Source organism: Cavia porcellus, unplaced genomic scaffold (genome assembly GCF_034190915.1).
Source record: "Cavia porcellus strain 051 isolate PalLab524CR breed Dunkin Hartley unplaced genomic scaffold, mCavPor4.1 scaffold_3, whole genome shotgun sequence".
Taxonomy (NCBI): domain Eukaryota; kingdom Metazoa; phylum Chordata; class Mammalia; order Rodentia; family Caviidae; genus Cavia; species Cavia porcellus.
In genome coordinates, this window is record NW_026947486.1 from 72,593,861 (window position 1) to 72,616,941 (window position 23,081).

At 35.6% G+C, this 23,081-nt stretch overlaps 1 protein-coding gene and 1 long non-coding RNA gene across 2 annotated transcripts in view; both read left to right on the forward strand.

The window, feature by feature from the left end:
- Window positions 1–23,081, forward strand: part of LOC134475358 (uncharacterized) — a 487,450-nt gene that overhangs the window by 394,569 nt on the left and 69,800 nt on the right. The window lies entirely within an intron of this gene.
- Rtl4 (retrotransposon Gag like 4) lies at window positions 504–22,882 on the forward strand. The gene is given in 3 exon segments (XM_003467606.4): window positions 504–623; window positions 17,914–18,059; window positions 18,061–22,882. Coding segments are annotated over 3 exon segments (993 nt in total). The 3' UTR covers window positions 18,788–22,882.

Here is a 23,081-nt window from a genome sequence, read left to right on the forward strand (position 1 = left end):
TACAATATCCTGATGAGGGCCACTTTGACCCACATCATGGCAGAAAAGAGGAAGAGATGTGGCTATATATTACATAGACCAAGAAGACGTAGAGGTCTAGTCTCATGAGGACTTATTCCTCGCAGACTCAGTTTACCTCATGACATCAGAATTAATCCATTCTTATGGGTGCTAGGCCTATGATCTAATTATCTTTTACTCTAGGCTCACCTCTTTTTTAATTAGATTAAAAACACTTTATTTCTAACGTGGCTTAATTACATTCTCAATGTGCTAAGCTGGTTTTAGAAGTGATCCTGCAATACAGAGCGATCAAAGGAAGAGCAGTCAGGGATCCTGGTTTCAGGCACCAAGATATCACTCCTGTGGCAATTTAATTCATGGAATTTTTCTTCTTTTGTGTGATGTGTATGGGGTTGTTTTGGATGTTTTTGTGTGACAGAGAAGTCTGTCTTTGAGGAAGAGCAGTAATCCAAATCCTCTGCTTTTATGGGCTTAATGATATGGCATGGTTTGCTGAAAATTTTTGGAGTGATGAGCTTTTGGAAGGTCCTCTGGGTGTTCCATGTGAATTCTATAGGGATCTGGATGACCTTTTCAAAACGCTGATATTGGATGAATGGGTATGGAAGCAACTTCACCTGATGAGCTACTGCATAGGTGTTTCACTTCTCATTGATAATCAAATTTGGTAAGCTCTATGTCTTAAAATCTCCACCATTTCAACTCTGCCACACTGTGGAACAGCTTCCAATACATGAATTTTGGGAGGACAAACCATGTATAAATCATAGCAAATGACAAGTTAGAGACTCAAGGCATCCACAACTAAGAATTTATCTCTCAATTCCGTTTATTACAGAAAATCTACTTGAGGGATTCAATCATAATTTATTAGGAATGTAGATGTTCTGAGTCAGGAGACTGATTCTTTGTTTTCAACTTTCTCATTGTTGGGGCTGGGGATTTAGCTCAGTGGCATAAGCGCCTGTGTTGCAAGCGTGCAGTTGTGAGTTCAATCCCGGGTACCAATTTAAAAAAAAAAAAAAAAAAAAAAAACACAATTTACTCATTGTGAGTAATGTGTAAGCCAACTAACCTTTTTTGAATCAATTTCTTCTGTTCAGTGATAATAAGGGTGATATCCTTAGGTTGTTTTCATAATTACATGAAATTATGATACAAATTGAGTACAGTGTTAGACCTAAAATAAATGCTATATATGTTAGTTTTAGCAGTAATGATAGAGGCTGTTACATGTTGCCTATGTTTGACATTCATATTTACTAAATATTTGTTCACTTCTAGCACTGTTATGGGGAGTGGTCTATTTCATAAGCTGTTAGGAATAGCCACGGATCTTCAACAATTAGGTACCTATTTTTGTCATTTTTAAATGATGACTTTTGTCTTGTAAAGCTCCTATTAATCTTTATGAATACAAGTTTATTTTAAGTTATTAACTGGATCCTAAACATTTCCCAACGTATCAATAAATGGGTTTATTTTAAGTTATCATTACCTGATTTAACTAAATTATTAAGAGCTATGACCAAAAGTTCTTTCATATTTTCTGGGGTGGATACAGAGGAACCATTTAGTGAAACTAAACTGAGATCTTATGCTTCATGACACTCACTCTGCACTAATTACTAAGGTCAATGAGAGGGAATATTAAACATTAGGTCCTCAACTCAGCTAAATTTAGTCAGTTGGTTTACTTTCCCATCTTCTGCTACTGTAACAAAATATCTGAGTCTAAGCAATTTATTTAAAAAGAGATTTATTTGAATCACATTTTTGGAGGCTGAAAATCCAAAAGCAGGTGACCTCATCCATTTGGGTCCTAGTAAGAGTCTCCTTGACTGCATCATATCATGAGTTACGGTATAATAGTGTAGGTGCATACAAGAGGAAGAGATCACTTGACAAAATAGAAAGGCAGGGTTTAGGGAAGGGTCAATCATGCTGTTTTCTAGCAACCTACTTTCCAGGGAACTAACAGGGGAGTTACTCCAAACCATAGCACCTGGGAAATCACTGATGCTTGTAAGCATTAAAGTATCAGGTTCAGGGGAAAACAATCATCCTATGGAGACCCAAGGCAGGGAAGTAAATCTATCGGCTTCATACAATTCTTCATAACTGTATTTTCCTATGACCCACATCAATAAGCTTCAGGATAACATTGCTACTTTTGCTTTGATTTTCATTTTGTCTGGTTTGGTTTGATTTTGTATGTTGAGAATTGAACCAAGGCCTAGCACATGTTAAGCATATGCTCCAACAAAGAGCTGCTCCCTCTAACTCCTCACACTGATTCTTGAACCAGTACTGATAATGTATTGAAGGCTTTGATCAAATTAAGTCCACATCTCTTCCAGAATCAAAGATATCATGCAAAAAGATTTTTGCTGGCAAAATGAGATATGTTGTTGGTGAGAGTGTTGGCTGATTTTCAGCATTTATTTTCTGCTGTAATGTTTAAATTTGAATGAGTTACTCAAAAGTATGACTTTCACCACTGTTGAAAATACGAAGTATCTGAGGCTTTGAGTTGAACATGATTGCAAAGTTCTGAGTAATGTTCCTTTTTTTTACAACCACTTAGAGGCAATCGCTTTCCTTCTTAGAGTCTTAATCATCCTCATCAAATAATCTAATGCAAGAGGACTTCATGTCTTCAGTTGATACTATCCTTATGTTAGATATTTCTCTTACATTTTTATAAATCTGACAATACACTTAAAATTTTAATTTACATATAAGAGTTTTAAAAAGTCACTTGGCACCATGTTTCTTTTTAATTTTTACAACACCTAGTATACATTTTGAATCTTATTAGTCTTTCAGTTTTATTTTACACTAGGGAGACAATAAGATATTTACACATAGGGAAAAGGAAACAAGAAAGAAGGGAAAAGATTATATGTATATAAGTATACATATTTTTATGTGTGTATGTGTTATACAAAATCAATAACTATACTACTAATTTCTGTAACTTCATCAAAAAGAACAGTTTGTGTTCTCATCATTTATTTGATCATTTTTATGCCTAAATCTTGTAATCTGAACTATTTTTAAAATAACAATATATGATATATTAACTAGTGTTGATTTCCTATTATTTTTTGAAATTCAGTATCATTTTTATCACTTTTTGTTTTATTTTTAAAAATAAAATAAAATAAAATCATTGACAAAAAAGTCATTTGGGCAGAAGAAATAATAGAGCAAAGAGGAACATATCTGCACATATGGCATTACCAGTAACAAAACCATTGTAGACACTTAGGCCAGTATATTTCCTCCACTATGACTGGCTCAAGCCAACTTGATGACTGATTCTTTAACTATCCCCAATGATAGCGATTGCACGGTTTGTTCACAAAACATGTGTATATAACATGAGTTTATCTTTACAACTAAAGTAATATTTTCTTGTTGAAGTTTCATCTTTTTTCTTTGTTGGCTTATTTTTTATCAAGAAAAAAAAATCACATGGCTTAGCAATAAATTACTCTGACATATCTCAGCAGGACCTCCTTGCAGACTGAATCTCTGAGGCCTAGTGGCAGTTCATAACCAGGTTCCTTAGGGGTGATATATCCTTACGGATGATAGGAAGACTTAACAATCTGACAGACACTTAAAGTGTGAAGATGAATAAAAGATACATCATTCCTCATGGGTGTATAAAAAAGCTGTCAGTTGTTGTAAGCAGTATTCTAAAAACATACAATACCATACCAGGGCTAGAGGGTGTTAAAGAAAAGGTTGGCAGATAGATCATTTTTGATAGTCAGGTCTATGTGGATGTAAAAAAAACAAGCTTAAAAGGAGTTTGTTAGTTCTCATCTGTTGCCCTGCTCTGCAATTCATATTTGGAAACTTTAATTTCTCTCTCTTTGATTCCTTTGACATTTATATTATTAGCCATGAGGTAGACTAGATCATGATATAGATTCTATGTCTAATGTGAGTGGTGACAGGGAGGAAATTCTATATGAAATATCTTAGTCACTGACTGTTGCTGTGCCTGAGCTCCCTTTGAAACTTCTTATTTGGAAAATGTACCAGAACTTAGACACTCGGAAAAACAGAAACCTTCATTTTACTCTACTTTGGATGAATTTCCACACATTTTCCTACTAGAGCATTAAGGATTCCAGGTCAGCCAAACTCAGGTGAAATTTTAGGAATAGACGGAAAAATTCAGAAGTCACAAAATTTTGTATTGTCTGCTTCATATATTCCTAAAGACACATGAAAGACTCATCCATCCTTTACCTCATGCATGAATCTGCTACAAAACAGCCCCAGGAGATACTCATCCTATATCCCCTGGCAGATAGCCTCTTCCTCTTTTTAATGAAGATGCCCACTCTATTGTCAGGAATTTCTAATCTTCATTATTTGTGGAAATTCCAAATCTGCATCCTTGTGTTTGCAATACTGTTGATGTTTATCATTCACAAAATTATACTACCTCCTTGTCCCCATGAAGGATTTGTGGGTGTGTGAAGCAGCTCTTCTGGTTCTTAACCCCAATAAAGCATTTCTCTTATAATATTTCTCAAATGACATACAATAGAAATGATAGTGAGCAGCCAACAGAGGAAAGAAAGAATGATGCATGCCCTGCAGGAGCATGTGTAAAAACACATACAAATAAATTGTAAAACACTGAAAATGCTACATGTTCAATGAGTGTTTGATGGTAAAACTTGCACACTTCTGATGAGAGTGCAAAAAGGCACGGAGACTTGAAGGAACAATTTACATATAGATATTCCTCATTTAATGACTGAGTTAGAGTCCTGTAGCTAGGTCATTAAATGACTTTGTCCATACATCAGAAATTGTGTGGAGTATGTACATTAAAATACTCAAAACAAAGAAATGATCTACAGAAACTCGAATCTTATGACTTTGATTTCATTTGCATAACTTTTATGTGCACCCTTGTAATGTATAACACAACATAACACTACAGTACTGTACTATACAGTTTAATCAGTAAAAGTGACAGTACCATATATACAAGGTGTACTATACAGAAAAGACATTGAGACTCTATAAACAAGATGATATAATTGTACAGAAACAAACAATAAAATGAGTAGTAAGTCTGAGCAGTGGACTGTTAAGTCTGTACATCATACTTTGGTCAAAAGTCTTAAGGCATTACAAAATAAGTTGTAAAGTGAGGATTATCCTTATTGTATAAATTTAAATGTAAACTTGCCACGTAACCTACTTCTAGGTAATTGAGGCAAATTATTATGGTAGTCATTTCACAATGTATTTGTAGTATATCAAAACGTTAAAACCAGCAAATCCCCTAGACGGCATCATGTTATACATTATACATACAATTTTTATGTGTCAATTATGTCTCAAAAAATCTGGAGAAATACATGTATGTACACAGAAGTATATATAAATTGTTCATAGCAGCTTTATTTGTAATTGCCTCAAACTAGAAATAACTCAAATGTCCATCTACTAAGTAAAAAGCATGATATATATAAACATTGGAGTGTTTTTGACAATAAAGAGAAATGAAATACTGAGACACCCTGAGCATAGTTGAATCTTGAATCATTAATGAAGTAAAAGAAGCTGGAAACACTAAGCCACATATTCTATGACCCCTTTTATACTAAATATCTAGAAAAGACAAATCTATATAAACAAAAAATATACACACAAAATGTGGTTGTCTCAGACCAGGGAATGGGAAATTGATAGTGAAGTAAAAGGACAGAATTTGAAGCATGATGAAAAGGAAATTTGGAAATATACATAACGGAATATTAGTTAATCACAAATAAGGAAAGTTTTAGCAATTTGCAAGAAAATGGGTAGATCTTGAGATCATACTGTTAGATGAAATAAACCAGACATAAAGGAAAATGTTTCATGGCTTTTATTATATGGGAACCCAAAAATATAAATAATTTCAAGAGAAAAATTAAAAACCGGTGGTAGGAAATGAGGTGGCAGACTTTGTGGAGATGAGAAAAGGATTTGGGGGAAAAAGGTGAGGAAAGTGTAGGGAGAAAAGGTAAATATGATCAAAATGAAATACATATATGTACCAGTTCCACAAGATGGATGTAAACATTATGCACTGCAAAGACCTACCTACAATAATAAACAATTTAAGCCCCCAAAATTCTAATGAAAATATTCTGTAGAAAATATTCTGTGGCGATGCTTACACAGGTGTATAAATCTGTCAAAACTCATTAACCATACGTTTCAAATGAGTAAATTTTATTACCATGTATTTAATTGTATCCTTGATAAGATATATTTATTTAAAGTCAGCTATCCCTCATCAGAAAGTCATATTCCATAATATTCCTATCTCCTTATAGCAACACCTTGAAGAATACAAATATACACAAGAAATACAGAGATACACAAGAAAAATGAAAGTAGAGAAAGATAATCACTCTTGAAAATGTGACCTACTAGCAAGATGAGAGAAGTACACAATGGCCTTGTTCAAATCTTGGGCTCAAGATAGAAGGACTTTACAAAGTGTTCTGTATGTTATAAGTAAAGGTCATAGTATAGTTACCGGGACACTGACTTCCCACCTAAGATGAACATAAATAAGGGAGCTCTTTTCTTGTCAACAATAAATTTTCTTTCTCTTCTCCTACAAAGTCTTTCTCTAAAGTGTCTGTCCTCATATGTCATTGTTTACTGTCACTTCTCATAGTTCTCCCACTAATGTTTCTTTAGATTCTACTCAAATTTCAAGCATCTCAAGAAAAGCTTTGTAAATAATGAGGGGAAGAGAGGAGATGGGAATAAGAAAAAAGCAGAACTAAAATATATCACACACACTTTACACTTAAGTAAAAATTATGATCATTGTTAGTTTATAGGTTTGGAAATTTAGATATATGAAATTGAAAAAGTGTTCGATTTTAAGGGCCTAATTTATCATGACCAATATATAGAGTTAATATTCTAAATTAGAATATACTTAGCTCTAATTAAATAAGTTAGACTCGGAATTATCACACTCTTTTCTCTCAGACTACTAAACCAATGCCTACTACTTATTAAATGAGTATTATGAGTCAGATATTCAGAAAAATAGCTTCTGTGTACTACTTAACTCTAGAATGTTCACGCTTATTGTTCTTTCCTGATGGCCAAAACAGTCTTGGGGACAAAGTAGACATTCACTAAATATTTATTAATTGAAATTATCAAGCTTCTGTGGTGAATATTATTGGCAGCACTGATGAATAAAGAAAATAAAGCTTAAATTGTTCAATTTGTTTAAGGTCACATAGCCAGCAACTGGTAGAGCCCAAACAAAGCTTTGCTGCCCTTTGTGTATCTCAGAGTCAGGAGTAAAGAATGTCAGCAAATGACAAGGGAGAGATCTCTAGCAGTAATGGCTAGTAGGATCTTTGCTGTTGCTGCTGCTGCTAATGCTTGAACTGCTGGAGATTTCCACCCACTTCTACGTTATTTTTTTCACAACCCCCAGAAACACAACGCACTGCCCAAGTTTTTGGCTAAATTATGCATGAGGTGCAAAGCACGAGAAATAAGTAATTTTCCCATTTTTACTTTAAGGTTTTTGAAAATAGCATATCTTCAAATAGCTCTTATCTGGATTTTGTATTTATTTTCTTTTTAATAATAGTGTCCTTTATTATTTTGTCTATATAATCTTGACCTAGGGCCTGTATGAATATCAAAGTTTTCTAAGAAGCAGAGCTGTTACATAACTATATTGCCTATTCATCTGAACAAAATACTTTTTCAAAAGTGTCCAAGGTTTCTTGCCTCTATTTTGGCTCAAGTCACTCAGTTAAGTCCATGGCTTGGACCTTTACCTCCTGATTGGCCCCACTGCCAGCATTCTTTGTCTGATTTCTATCTGGCTAATCCATAAATCTTTATTATGAAGGCTTATAGAGATGCACTGTTGCAGGCCTTGGTTTTCAAGTCACATTTGGGAAGAACAAAAAAAGAAATATCTACAGAATGATAAATGGAGAATAGCTAAACTACCTCTCCTAATATCTAGTTCTAAATATGTCTACAATGTGAAGATGCTATAAATTCAAGAGAGAATTATTGAATATATCTATATCATCTGTATCTATATTTATATCTATGTCTATCTATATCTCTAGAAAGATGTTAGGCCCTGGGAATTCAGAAGTGAAATAGGATAATTTTTATGTTTATGTAGCTGGTAGTCTAAGAGGAAAAACAAGCATATATTAATTATTACAAGAAATATGGTTGTTGCAAGGGAAAAGCACTGGGGCAGATAATGTGATTACTCACTTAATTGAAGTTACTTGCTCCATACTAAGATAACTGAGTAGAGCCACTTGTTTTACAACATGGATCCCCAACTGTAAACTGGTGCTAGTTTTGCCAGCAACATTGCAGAACCTACAGATATATGATATTATTAGTGGTTTCTAATTATTAATCTATTTAATTAATGTCCATTCAATGCCAGGAACGTAGCATACACAGTGGCGTCTCTTTTTATGAACTTAGTTTGCTCTATGATTTTGGAAAAGATAACCATATTTATATTTGCATGGTAAAGTGGCTGCAGTCGTATTTGCACTCAATACAGGGTTTGCACACAAAAACAAAATTTTGCCAAACATTTCTGTTTGAGAACCAAATTGCTTCCAGACAAGTATTCTTGAACTGAGGTACCACTTAATGATGTTATCTTAACTTTATATAAACACATGTAGGTTTTTGCAAGACAGATTTTACAGATGTGGAAAGTAAGGCTCAGAGACAGAATTTGCCCAAAGACTTATTAGAGCTGATGTTAGGAATTCACACTAGGATTTTAATCCAAAATCCATCAAATGCCAAAACCTAATAATTTTCCCCACTTTTTAGGTCTACTTTCAGAAAATTTTGGTGTTAGACGTAAGTACTGAAAATTCTAGATTCAAATATAACAGTAAATATTTATATAACTTGAGATGACTGTTTCTTTACCACTTGGAGGAATGAGGAATACATGCCTTACCTACTTTACAGTTTATTTAAAGATAAACGAAACAGTTGGAAAACAGAGTATATATTTTCTGCATATGTGTGATATGTTGCCACTAATGGAATGACATCGTAACACCAAATACTGAAGACATTGTAAGGCATATAATTCCTGTATTACTCACTCTCCATCAAGATTTAGAGAAGACAGAAAGTTAACTAGGAAGGCTTGTGAGTAGACATTATCACAGATGATCCTGAACATGATTCTAATTCTTTTCATTTCTAAAGTTGGAACTTGGTTAGACAAAAAGGCTTCTTGTAGTTAGGAAACATGATTTATAGACTATTCTCTGTCAGCTCCTCAGTTGCAAGCAATATTCAGTGGTCAGTGAATTGTATTTAATTAATTAAAGATGAAAGAGGCAGCAGGAAGCACAAATGTAGGAGAAGGCCTTTCATTACAAATTTAGAGGGTTCAATTTCTGACTATTTGGGATCTACAGATCAAAGTTTTTCCACTCTTCCTCTAATTGTTTATTAGAAACAATATGTACCATTTGAAATGATAGGAATATTGGGAAGAAAAGTAAAACCAAACTAAACCTTCAAATTGGCAAATAAAAACTGCTGTACTGAAGTGCTGTGTCTTCTCCAGGAGTAGGGGCAGTGGAGAGGTTAATAAGGTTCAGGAAGGCTGTGGGTCTGGGTCAGATTCTAGATTTCACATGAAGAAAAGACAGTTTATCATTCATATTTTAGTCATGTGCTTAGGCAAATTATAGAATTTATGTGATTAAAATCACTACACCATTTTATGGTGCCTCCTGTATATCTGATTCTTGGAGTTTGCTTCCTTAAGTCCTCACCAAGATAAAATTCTAGCTTTGCTTATCCAGAGATATAGAACTCAGAACTTACTTCATAAAGACATTAATCCCATTCCCATCTCTATCCCTTCAGAGGGATCTTTAGATAGCTTCTTCTTAATCTCTGAGAAAAATATTCTACAAAAAGATTCTTTGGGAGACAGTTAGTTATATATGTGTCAGACTTCCCCCTTGATCCTTGACTTGTACTTCATATCTGAGTGCTTTGGTATTATGACTTGGAAAAATTCAAAGTGTAGCACAGATGGAAAGAAATAATGAATATGAAAGTAGTTATTTTGAGATTTAAATTTTTATATACATAGTGAGACTCTTAGAGGAGGAATGCTGATAAAACAAGACATAAAGGAAAAATATTACTTCAACTGACCAAGGTGATTGTATAGGTTACTTTTCTCTTGTTGCTGAAGAAAAATACTTCGTGCCCAAAATTAAGGAAAGAAAGGTTTATTAGCTCAAAGTTTGTAAAAATTTCAGTTCATAATCAGCTGGCACCAAGGCAAAGTTTTGTATCAGAGGATCATGGTGGCACAAAACAGCTAAAAGGGAAGAAAGGGAGAGCAACCCTGCTCTCCTCCCTTAATTGCATGCATGTTACTTGTCCCAGGGTGTGTGCAGCACTCACACCCATAATCCCAGAACTAGACAATGAATTAGGCACAAACTCTAGATTCAGCCACCTCCAAAACAACCCTCATGACTGCATGAGGTTCTGGGGGGACATACAGACATAAACCATTGCATTCCACCACTGGCCCTCCAAAGACTCATGCACATCCCTTCATGCAAAAGGCATTTTAGTCCATCTCTCTAAGAGCTGTCAAAGTCCTAACAGTTGCATCATTGCTGAAAAGTCCAAGTCTCTAAGATGTAAAGCAAACTCAGCTGTGAATCCCTGTACAAATGAAAAGAAAGCTAAACGCTCCCAACATTCAGTGGCATAAGATAGACATTTCCATTCCAAAAGTTATAAATGAGAGAAAAATAACTAATAAATAATAATAAAATAAAAAATAATAAATGAGAAGAGGAGTACAAAGGAATGGAATAAAAGCAAGTCCAAAATCCAGCAAGAAAAATATTTAGTTCTGAGTTCCATGTGCAGTATCTGAGGCAATCTGTGGCAAATTGTGAGCTCCAAAGGGTTTGTGTGACTCCAAACCTACAGAATTTTCAGTGGTAGTAGAGCCCATGGCTTTTTCTCTCAGGCTGGCTGTGTTCAGTCTTTCCAGGTTTCCTCAGACAATCCACATTCCCGGTTTCTCCAAACTTCTGAGATCTCTACTGAACATTTGACTTTACACCACAACTTTACATATAGCCTTCTCAGAAGCCATTGCCTTGACCTCCCAGGCCTTCTTCTGAAATCTCCATGGAAGCCTTCTTAAGTCCCACAAAACATGTATTCTGCATGCAACTGAAACCAGCACTATGTGGATACTGCCAATGTCTACTGCCAGGTGGAGCAGTTTACTACTCTCTTGGCTGTAGGTGTCAAGTGCCTGGATCTCAGGGCACTCTGAGGAATAAATCTGGAGGAACAAAATCTCTAGGTTGCTGCCATTTTTTAAATTGTTGCAGCCATTTCCATTCTGGAACCTGTCGTGGCTACTATAGCAATTATGGAATATGATGCTTGGCAAATTTCTTCTCAAAGCAAAGTCTTTCTTCTTTGCAGTTTTGAGGCTTCAAAGGGTATAGATTTGCTGTTTCTTGTAATGTCCTCAGACAATATTTTCTATTGTCTTGCTCCTTCTCATCAAGATTCTCTAAACTCTGTTTTTGCAGACCATAGCTTTACTGGATCTTCCTTTCTGATTAAACTCACAATAGTTTAAATCATCCTGCTAGGATCTTTGCTCTGGATTCTCAACATAGATCTGGCTAAAAGTCCACAACAGTAATCATGCCACACCTTGAACTTTCAACTGCCTTGATATTTCTTCTGCTAGATTAATTAGTCTTCCACTCTTAATATCAGTCTCAGGTAAAGTCTCTGGACAGAAGCTAAATGCATACAAATTTTCTGCAAAGCCATAACATACATCATCTGGAGTCCATTAGTCAGTGCAATCCTTCTCAGCAGAAACCTCCTGAACCTCGTGTTTACCAGAAGAATTGCTATCTGCCATCTGATCTGCTGAACTCAGACTGGAATCTCCCATAGATAACAGCCTAAATTGTTCCAGTGTTATGCTTTCTGGCAACATCTCCGAACCTTTCCAAATGCTTCCTAAAGCTATTCCCAAAGGCTCTTGAACCACATGGTTAGGTATAGTCACAACAATGACTAACGATATCAAATTATATATTGGTTATTTTTCTCTCATCATTCACTTAAAATACATGACACCCAAGGCTAAAAAGAGGAAAGGCTTGTTTAGCTCACAGTTTGTGGAGGTTTCCGTCTATAATCAGCTGGCTCCAAGACAGGGTGGTGTGGTAGAAGAGCAACAGTTCATGGCAGCAAAAGAAAGAAAAAACAAGAGAAAAAAGAGAAGGAGAGAGAGAGAGACAGAGAGAGAGAGAGAGAGAGAGAGAGAGAGAGAGAGAGAGAGAGAGAGAGATCCTCTTTCCCTCTCTTGTATTGTGTGCAGAATACCAGTCCCTGTAGCACTTCCACCCATAATCACAGCACTGAACCATGAATCAATCACAAACTCTAGAACCTGCTCCCAGGACTGCATGAAGCTTTAGGTGGACATCTAGACACAAAGCATAACAATGATAAAGACTATTTAAAACAAAGTACAAGATCCTCAAAGACAGGAGCCAAGCATATTTTTTTTTGTTTCTTCTGACTTCAATGAGTATGGTTTTAGTAAAAAAAAAAAAAGCCTATCCATGAATCCATTTGGATGTATAATTTAAAGTCACCTCCAAAGCCTGAAAATATCTGCCATGAGTCTTCTATTTTAACACCTTTACTAACACCTGTCTCTTAATTCTGTTATAATTTCTTCTCCCAAGTATGGTTCTAATAGAGTTAGGTACATTAGAAAGGAAGACTAGGGAACTGTGAACTAATATTCAAACACTTCTAAATTCATAAGGCATGGGTCCAGCTGACCCAGAAGGAAGACAGAAGAGTGAAGGAAGAACTGAAGTCTGAGTCATTGCAATGACCAAATTGACCTCTGTTGAATTGCTCTTTTTTTGACATAGAAATGTGTGGACAGCTTTTCTACATTATTCATAGGAAGAGTGAAGTGCAGAGTAATATATACCTTTTAGGAAAAATTCTCATGTTACAAAAGCATGGTCAGTTCAATTTTTATACTCTTTCTTGCCTCCAAGCTAACTGAACATTACATGCCCAAATCAGCCTAAACAAGTCCCTACTGTTTAGGGGAGCCTTGGCACCTAAGACAGAAACTTGGAAAAAAAGCAATCTACACATCAAACACCTCAACGTCTGCTTTTCTATCTAAATACTTTCTAACTTGAAAAATGTAGATAGCACTTAAACAGAAAGCACATTTCGAGAATACTCAACCTAGAATTTCTTGAAAGTATTGTTGAGGAAAGCTTCTTCATCAGCATTACCTGCAGAGTTTGACTAAAATGCTAATTACAGGGTTTCATCACAAAGCCATTGAGTCATACTGCCTCGTGATGAAATACTGGAATCTCTATGCTAAACTCCCAGGGTACCTTAAAATTTAAAAATTTCTGACAAATATTGTAGCTCTATAAGCCCAGTTCCCATTATTTCAAAAGCCAAATCTGAAGACCACCTATGTCAATATCATCGTGAAAAAATTCTGTTCTCAAGTCTCCCACTAGCTCTCTTGAATCAAAATTTCTCTTGTGTGCTGAGATTTGAGAAGCCAAATCTTTTCAATATAAAGATAAAGAAACTAAGACATAGAGAGATAAAGGGTCTTATACAGTATTGTCAATCTGGATGTGGCACAGATAGAATCACATTTAGCTTTCCAGATCAATTCAAATACTATGTCTTTCTGGTCACCCTGGAAGGCCATTTATGTCTCAGTTTGGAACCTGGGGCCACAACTTTCCTTAGGAGATCTAAAGCTAAAGAGTGAAATGTATGTCTTGTCAAGGCCCCAGGCCAAGGCGCCTCTTCCAATGAGTAACAAATAATATCCTGGCATCTTCAGTTTTTTAAATTAAAAAGAAGCTTAAAAAAGTATATTTTGAAAATAAGGCAGTGTTAGGTCACAAAAGGGTCTTTAAGCAACAGGGTACAGCAGGCTTGTGTTAGTCAGTTTTATCACACCATAACAAAATATCTGAGATTATCAACTTGAAAGAGAAAAGGTTTACTTTGCTCACAGTTTGAAAGATTCAGTCCATGGTTGTTTGGCTATGTTGCTTTTGGGCCTTTATGAAGTGGTACATCATAGCTGGTTAAAACTGCTCATGCCATAGAAGCTGAGAAGCAAAAAGGGAGAGGAGGAACTGGAGTCCTAATATCCCCTTTAAAGGGTCATTGTCTATAATCTAAAATCTCCAACTATGCCCCACTAATGAAAAGTTTTCACCAATAATTCCAAGTTGAAGACTAAATCTATAATATACAAGCCTTTGAGAAGTATTCCAGATCGAAACTTTAGCAAGGACCTTGACAATGCAATCTCAGAGAAATTCAGAATGGAATTTTATGTCTAAGGAAACTTTTAACCATTATATTGAGCCAAACTGAACACAAACACCAAAATGGCATGCAATACTTTATTAAACCAATTTGTTGTTGTCATTGTTGTTGATGATGACTTTGTTCTTGAAATGTTTAGCTATTAAGTCAATAATTAAATATTTGCAGTTTTGTGTCAGACCCAGTCTGAGTTCAGGAGTCTGATCCTCCAAGTCTGTGCAATCAGCATTCCAGCTCTCACTCTTCTTCATTTCTTCAAGGTGAAATTCTCTAGCCTGATATGCTCTGCTCCAGTATCTTCTGAGGGAAATCTAGACGAAAGTTACTGACCTCCAAAATGAGAGCAATTCCCAAAATGATTTTTTTGACAGATTAGTTAATTGCCATTGACAACAGGGCCATTTTATGATTTACATTTGTCCTAATGCTCATAACTTTAGCAAATGTTTCACCAATGCTACATAATTAGGAAAAGTAAATGTCATGCCACCTTGAATATATAATTCTGAAAAGAAACAGGAAGGATACCTTAAGAAAGATCTGGAACTTCTGAGGGTAGAAGAAAAGGCCAGAAGGCAAGGACAGGAAATCAAAACCCCACCATTTCAACCAAAAAAAGAATTCACTAGATGACTGCAAATCCTTATTTTGATTCTGAAATAAAAAAGCTCTATACAAATAGTAATTCTTTATTATTAATTTGGTGCCAAATCTCATTTGGCAGAAATGCTTGACCTGGCTTGACATCAATTTAGTGTTTATCCATTTTAATATGAGTATTCAGACTTTTTGCAGAAATTTTAATGGCATAATTATGGGATGTTTCTCCAAACACTTCAGAAAGTGTTATATAATAAACAGTACTCCTCTGTGTTCAACCTTTCTAAAATCTCAAAAAATATAAATTTTGAAATTCCAAAACACAGACAACAGATGACAGACCTAGAGTAATGATAAATAACATTTATGGAGCAGTTGCCATCTGCATGAAACTGTGCTAGTTTCTTTTAACTTAATCATCACAAACACTATGAGGTACGTATTATAAGCATCTGTATTTTCACATTTGGAAGCTGATCCTTAAAGTGATGAAATAATTGCCTAGAGTGACACAATCTTTGTCCAAACTTGAATTTGAGCCTGTCAATTTGACTGTAGAACCTAATGCTTAACTCTTGCATTCTGTTGCCTGAGAGTGAAAAGCAGTTGTGAAGGACAGTGTGGGCCCTCTGTAGGCTTTAGATAAAACTAGGATTAGAAACCACCCATTCTGTGTCACTTGAGGCCCAACCTCTTACTTCCAAATATATCCTCTCCCCACTTCTGGTTCTCTGTGTTGCTATTATTATAGCTTTGAGATACAACTTTTTATACAGGGATCATCTAAATCCAAAATCAAGTGACCAGTTTGCTAAAGTATAAAATTTCTATGTTCTACTCTGTACCTAGTGTCAGACCTCCTAGGTTTTGGAACTGAGTTAATTCCTTTGTATATTAAAATTTGAATAAAATGTAAGTGTGCTGAGAAGAGCCAATCATTAACCCTTATTATAAACTACTATCTGACTACCTCATTGTTGCTGAATAGTTGGGGAACAGGAATGAGCACCTGGGAAGTGAAAAATATCTGGAAGGTCGATCGAGGCCCTAGAAGAGTGAGATATGGAAAAGAAGGAAGCAAGCCGAGTATGAGTATGTCTTCCTAATTTGGTAATGTGTGATATGGATATAGCCTCTTTGCTGGGCTTGGATCAGCTGCACTTGGAGCAATTTTGGCAGCAAACCTCTTATTATTTTGACACTCAGAGAACTTATGTTATCACACTGATAAAACAAACCTTTTGGCATAGACAAGATTGTCACCCTCTTTAGTTAGAAAAGGAAATTGAAAAGTTAGGTGTGGTGGCACATGTCTATAATTCCAGCACTTGGGAGGCTGAAGCATGAGATCATTGAAGTTTTAAGGCCAGCCTGGACTACATGGTGAGTTCAAGGAGAGCCTGAAATGGAGAACAAGACCTTGCCTCAATCTACCCCCCAACAAACACACCAAAAATTTGAGACCTAAATGAGTTCTTCAAGTCTTTTAATGAATTAATTAATGTCATTCTGTGGATCAATTTCTGGGCCCCTATTTTATACTATTTTAGTCTCTCTCTCTCTCTCTCTCTCTATATATATATATATATATATATATATATATATATATAGTATGCTTCAGAATAAAAATTAGAGAAACTAAAATACAGAATAATTCAACTAGCATACCATGTATTTGGTTATCAGTTTAACTTTTGTTGGTGGCTTTATTATTATCAAAGCAGGAGGAAGTGCTACTATTTTGATCTTTGTACTTTTAAGAATATTTATTTCTTGTTTGCTTACTTCTCAATCTTATCTCTTCATCTTACCTGTGATATTTTGGTTATGTCCGTGGCAACAAAATATGGCCTCAGACAGAAACTAGGTAGCCAGAACAAAAGTGGGTTAAATAACATAATAGCAAGCAGATTTCTAACAGGATTACAGGTTAGGCTTGGGCAATGAAGTGTATGATTATTCCAATTTAGATTAAATACTCTTTACAACAACACTTTAGAAACTTAAATGCCCATTCTAGTCATACTGAGAATCTTCATTCAATATTTCTTGGATGGGACATGAGATTCTGCATTTCTAACAACTTTCATGGTGATATAGATGTTTTTTCTTCACAGCTTATATTTTGAAATACCCAGAAACATGAACTATGGACATATTTAAGAAGTACATGCAAATGAGCACTCTTGTAGTTTTGGAGAAGAGCAGCCCTGATGAGCCTGCCAAATCTAATATTTACTGACTGGGTGACCTTAGGCAAACACCTTCACTTCTTTGTATCTCTATTTAAACATCTGTGAAATTATGAATTTGGCCTAGATGATCTCTAAATTCACTTTGGATTGTAAAATTATTTGACTCTGGTGAAAAACTTTAGAACTATGATTTAATATGGATCAAATTCCCCCTGAATTATAAGACAGGGAGGGTGGACAGAAAACTACTGTGACTATTGCATACATCTTCTTAATTCCAAATTGTCTATGTGTTCTAAGGTAACATATTTCTTCTGAATGTGCCAAACATTGACATTCTTCTTGAAGAAGGGGCAACATTGAGAAGCAAACATTTTTGAGCATCTCTCCAATCAGCTCTCATCGTCCACTAGTGACTTTCATAGATCATAGTTTTGGCTGCTTGCTAATGACACTGGCTCTCTGATCACAGAACAAAGTCACAGTCTTTCAATGATCTCTAGTACTAGTACTCAATTCTACTCAGTCTGACCTGATTCAAGGAGACATAATGAAGAAATACACAGAATCACAACCTTGCAGGTAGACCCTTCTTTTTCTTCAAAGAGAGAATCTGATTCAGCAACCACAAACGCAGCATCTTCTTGAAGAAAATTATTCTCTGAGAAGTAACCTCATGCCTGCTCTGATCACCCCAGTGATGTCTGTACCCTGATCATTTAAGTAATTTACCATTTCAGGGTGACCTTGGCAATCATTTAGGGTTTCTCACTCAGATGATTATCTATTTGACAGCTCTTAAGCTTCTCAGTCCTATAGCTGATGCCTAAATTAAGCTCCTTTCTGAGTACCTATTTCACCAGATGAACAATTTTAGAGTCTACTCTGAATATGACCAGAGTATTCTACTGAAGCAAAATGAAATCTTTGTTCTTGCCTTCCAGTGATCATCTGGTGAACCCATAAAACAAGAAATGAACCCTCTGATGAATTCTAAGGTTGAAAAAGGAGACAACACCTCTCAACAGGATGTTACTACTTTCCAGTTCTTTTCTCAAAATCTGAGTTGTAATGTAACAAATCACAAAGAGAAGTTCCATGACAGACTGTGTGACCACATCCAGGATGAAAAAAGTGTCACAGGTATGATGGAGAATATCCCAGACCTGATAATTCAGTGCATTCAGTTGGACAAGAAAAGTAATAACAAGCCAGAGCTCCTACAATCAGAGACTCAACTCCCAGTGTTGGCTTCCCTCTCCAGCTCCACAAGTCCACGACCCAAGGAAGAGACTATACAGCTTCGGGGAGGACAGCTTCCTCTCACCCCAGCTAAAAGAGCTCGTCAACAAGAAACTCAGTTGTGCCTCTACTGCAGCCAGGCTGGTCATTTCACAAGAGACTGCCTTGCCAAACGTTCTCGAGCCCCAGCAAGGACAAATAACCCAGCTTACCAATAAGGGGAGCCCAGAGAGTCACTTTGCAAACTTATATCCCTCTCACCCTCAGTCTTACTGATATACACCCTTCACTAACTCTAAAATACAAGTGGATAATTGTGATACCACTTTACAGGCAGCCATGAACTCCTGTGTTACTGAAGATTTATACAGCTAGGTCTCATTCACTAGAAGCTGACCATTCAATGAACTAGTAATAATGAAAACAATTCACAGGCATTTAGGTAGTTGGGACCAATTCCTCTAAGATTATGGAAAATTTGTAGGCAAAACTCTCCTAGTCTAAGCCAATAAAAGTGGCCTTGGTGATATATTAGGAATCCCATCTTCACCAATGGATGAGAGGGTTGAATTTTTGAGCTAAATTTTGTGTCGTGTGTACTTACAAATTAGACCAAGATGATTTTACTCACCCTCCTTGATCTGTAAGTAGTTTCATATCAGCCTAGGTCCTTTGCCTGAAATACTGCTAATATACTGTTAATATTCAACTTCTAAAGGCTACATCCTGCTCCACTTATTGACCAGAGTCTAATTTCAACACAAACCAATCTTCCTGGAACTACAGCTCTGTCACTCATCCACACAGCTATATATTTTGTTACTGTCTAAAGATATTTTTTGTCTAAAAAACTGAATTTCCTGGTCATTTACAAACCAGATTGTATGACCCTTTGAATACTACTTGTCGGACCTTCTAAAAGTCATATGCTTTTAGCCATACCTTACCAATCTCAGCTATCTATCTCCCCCTCTTCACTAATAATCTTATTTGAGGTTCCAAATATCTTATGGCTAAGTTGAAATACTTTAAAATAATGACCTCTGAAAGATATTTAGTGAGAGTTGTAGAAGACTATTATAATTATTGTGTTTGGGTCATATTCTTGTTGCTTTGAACAGGGAATATGGACAAACATATCTCTACTAAAAACCAAGAATCAAGTCCTATAGTAGTTCTCTATGTAGAAGCCTCAATTTGGTCACTATCTGGGATAATTACCTGTTGATTTTGAGCTCTAATCTTATATACCACACACCCAAGGTCCCTCATCTGACAGAAGATCCTGAAAAGTAAAGTTGCAGGCAACTTTCAGAGCCATCTCACTGGGAAAACCTTAAGACACATATAACACCATCTGTGTATACAGTTCAGGAAGTGCAAGGATTTTATTGTGTTGTATTCTTGACACATATCAGCTCTGTATATAAAGAGCTGATGCTTCTAGTCATCAGTTCCTTAAAGTGCTAAGGGTATCTAAAGAGGATCAGAAGTTGCTGATAATTATTAGTCTTCTGGTTCCTCATTATTGGTGACAATATATATCCTCCCTATAATGGATTGCTTAAAGATCAATAATTATTTATTCCTTAGCAGCCATCAGGTTTTTCAGAACATGAAGTGTCATTGTACTTTGGCATTTTTCCTGAAAAATTCTTGTAACTTTTCCACATTTAAACACAGCTAGATTTTACTATTCTCATTCTGTAGCACCAGGAAATGCATCGTTTCTCCCATCAGTGCCTCTATAACTACTGTGCCAAACTATACTTGCATGTTCAAGGTCCCCTTTATCAATAGTTTGCTATACATTCACATTACTCCATAAACTCCAACAATAAGGAGACATCAGTGCACATGTTCTAGTTATGTTGGGAAATCTCTGCTGTATTTCTGGGATTGTATGAGATCCTCCAACATGTAGATCTATTTGAACTTTGAGTGACTGGGATTACCTGGAGGTATCCTAATCTGTCTCCACTCATATTTTTAAATAAATGTCTAACTCAATGGTATCCAGTCACTTCGTTCACTCACTGCAGTATGTTCCTGGAATGCCAGTAGGATCAATAAGGTGACTTGGAACCAATCTTTCTTTATTTTAGGACAATGATTTACTATTGTGGCTCTCTTATAAAGATGTATCACCTTTATTCCATATGGACACTCCCTTTGCAGCAACATTATCTTCTTTTTCAAAAAAATTCCTATTCCATAGCCTATTACCAATGATAATTTGTCCAGGTCTGTGAACTCCAGTTTACTTCCTATTCCTCTGGGTACCTTGATGAGGTACTTCCATTGAAAGTCTCTTATATACTATGTGATTCAATCCATAACCAAACTGAGCAATCTGTGATAATGCTTTACTGCTTACTACCTAGCAACTATTGAAAACTTCTGTTATAGTGATTCTATCCCTTATACACTATCAGCTTCAATTCGAATCACTCATTACTTAGGGTGAAGAGTTACAAAAGAGTGTCCTCAGAACTTGTAGCTACATAAATTTTTCTGAAAATGAAACATTGGAATCCACAAAAAACAGATGAAATGTAACATACTTAAAGCTGTCATATGTAAATATCAAGGCTTGGGTAATCCCCTAGGGCCGATCAAAGATATAGTTTTAGAGAAGTAAATCTGCTATATGACTGGCGCCTCTGGAATGTTAGGAGCTAATCACTTTATGATAAAGTTGAAAAATGAATTACTGACAAGAAAGTGGTCTGCATTGAGCCTATAAAAGGAGACAATGAAAGAAACATTACTGATGGACATCAGTAATCTCTCTAGCCTCAGAGATGAAATACTGACCAGTAGATCATTTGGCAGGTCTACTGATGCAATGGGCTTGAGCCACCAATTCATCTCAATTTGTGTCATTAGTCATTAAGGTTGACACATATCACCTTTTGTTCTGGCTCCATGGTATCCAAATAACCTCATTGTAGTTGCTTTCTTATATAAACTTTCTTATGGGGAAGACATTTGCTAACCATTTGAAGTGAGTGGTCCAGAGTATTTGGCAGGTGTTTCTTATAAGTGAATAAAATGGCTATGGCTTATGTTAGTTTCTTGTGGGTTATAACAGCACCAATCCTTTGTATCCTAATCACCTTTCAGCACATTAAAAATAAGATTATCACTGAAAACTCGGCACCACATTGTGAATCATAGTGAATGCACTGAAGATTGACCTTTCAAGGAAATTTGCCTCAGCACCATCCAACCTACATCTTTATTTCTCTCATTTTTCTATAATTGTAATAAAATTGCTAATTATATATGGTTTTTACTTGCTACAATTAACTTAACTTACACCAAGAAGCATTTTATCATATTACATAGTTCAGTGTGTCAAAAATACTGTCATAGGTGACATATAGCTGCAGACATAAGCCACTGAAAAGCACTGTTAGAGAGGGAAAAGTAGGTACTTGGCCTTAGTCCTGCCACCTCCATTTTGTCCAAATGACAACCCATAGGAGCCATGCTGTCACTGCTGTGATTTCTATCCATGGTAATACAGTAATATGCTTTTCTAAATTCTGAAATGTCACCTTCCCCGAGCTCATCTTGTCTATTCTTATAATGCACTGAAATGAAACACAGCATTTGGAATATAAAGAAATTTTACTAACAAATTGGAAAAATCAAATATCACATGCCTTTGAAAGGCCTTTAGAAGCTTGTATCACTTCTTTAAAATGCTTGTCTTTGGTAACCTGTTTCATTGGCAACTTATGAAACATCAAATATCACATGGCCAATAGAATGGAAAAGCTTTTTAAAGAATATAGTGTTATGGATCTTTAATGTCATCATGGATCAGGAATCACTGACTATATTTTAAAAACAAAAGTTTCAAAACTCGTTACACTTAATGAAGTCTGTCAAACTCTTTTGGTAAACATAACATTGCCTAGACCACGTTGGCCAGTCATTGATCATGTCTGTAGCTTTGAATATTCATGCACTAAATTATTGGCATTTCTTCTTTGTAGTGGATTTGATTCTTTGGTCTGTATAAACTTATTTCCTATTCATTGATTTTTGTACTTTATCTATATGGGTCTGCTTTTCTTATCTACACAGCTCAGTGATAATTCAGCTATGTCTGTATTCACCAACTTTACTTTATAGTAGCTCAGTGGAGGAATATGTGGATATTCTGTCTTATGCATAGATTCATCCCTTTGAAACTAGTAATATCTTTACTCTAAATAATACGTAATAATGGCTACTTTATTACAAACACTACTGTGTGCTTTAATTTGCTAGTGGTAATTATTTAAGCTTCATGTTACTCAAAGATGTAACGTTCATTTCTTTTCTTTCTTTCTTTTTTTTTTTTTTTTTTTTTTTTTTTTTTTTTTTTTTTTTTTTACCGGTACCAGGGATCGGACTCACGACTGCGCGCTTGCAAGGCAGGTGCTTATGCCGCTGAGCTAAATCCTCAGCCCTGATTTCTAGGATTTAATGCTCACTCCTCTTTATAAGTTTTAAAAC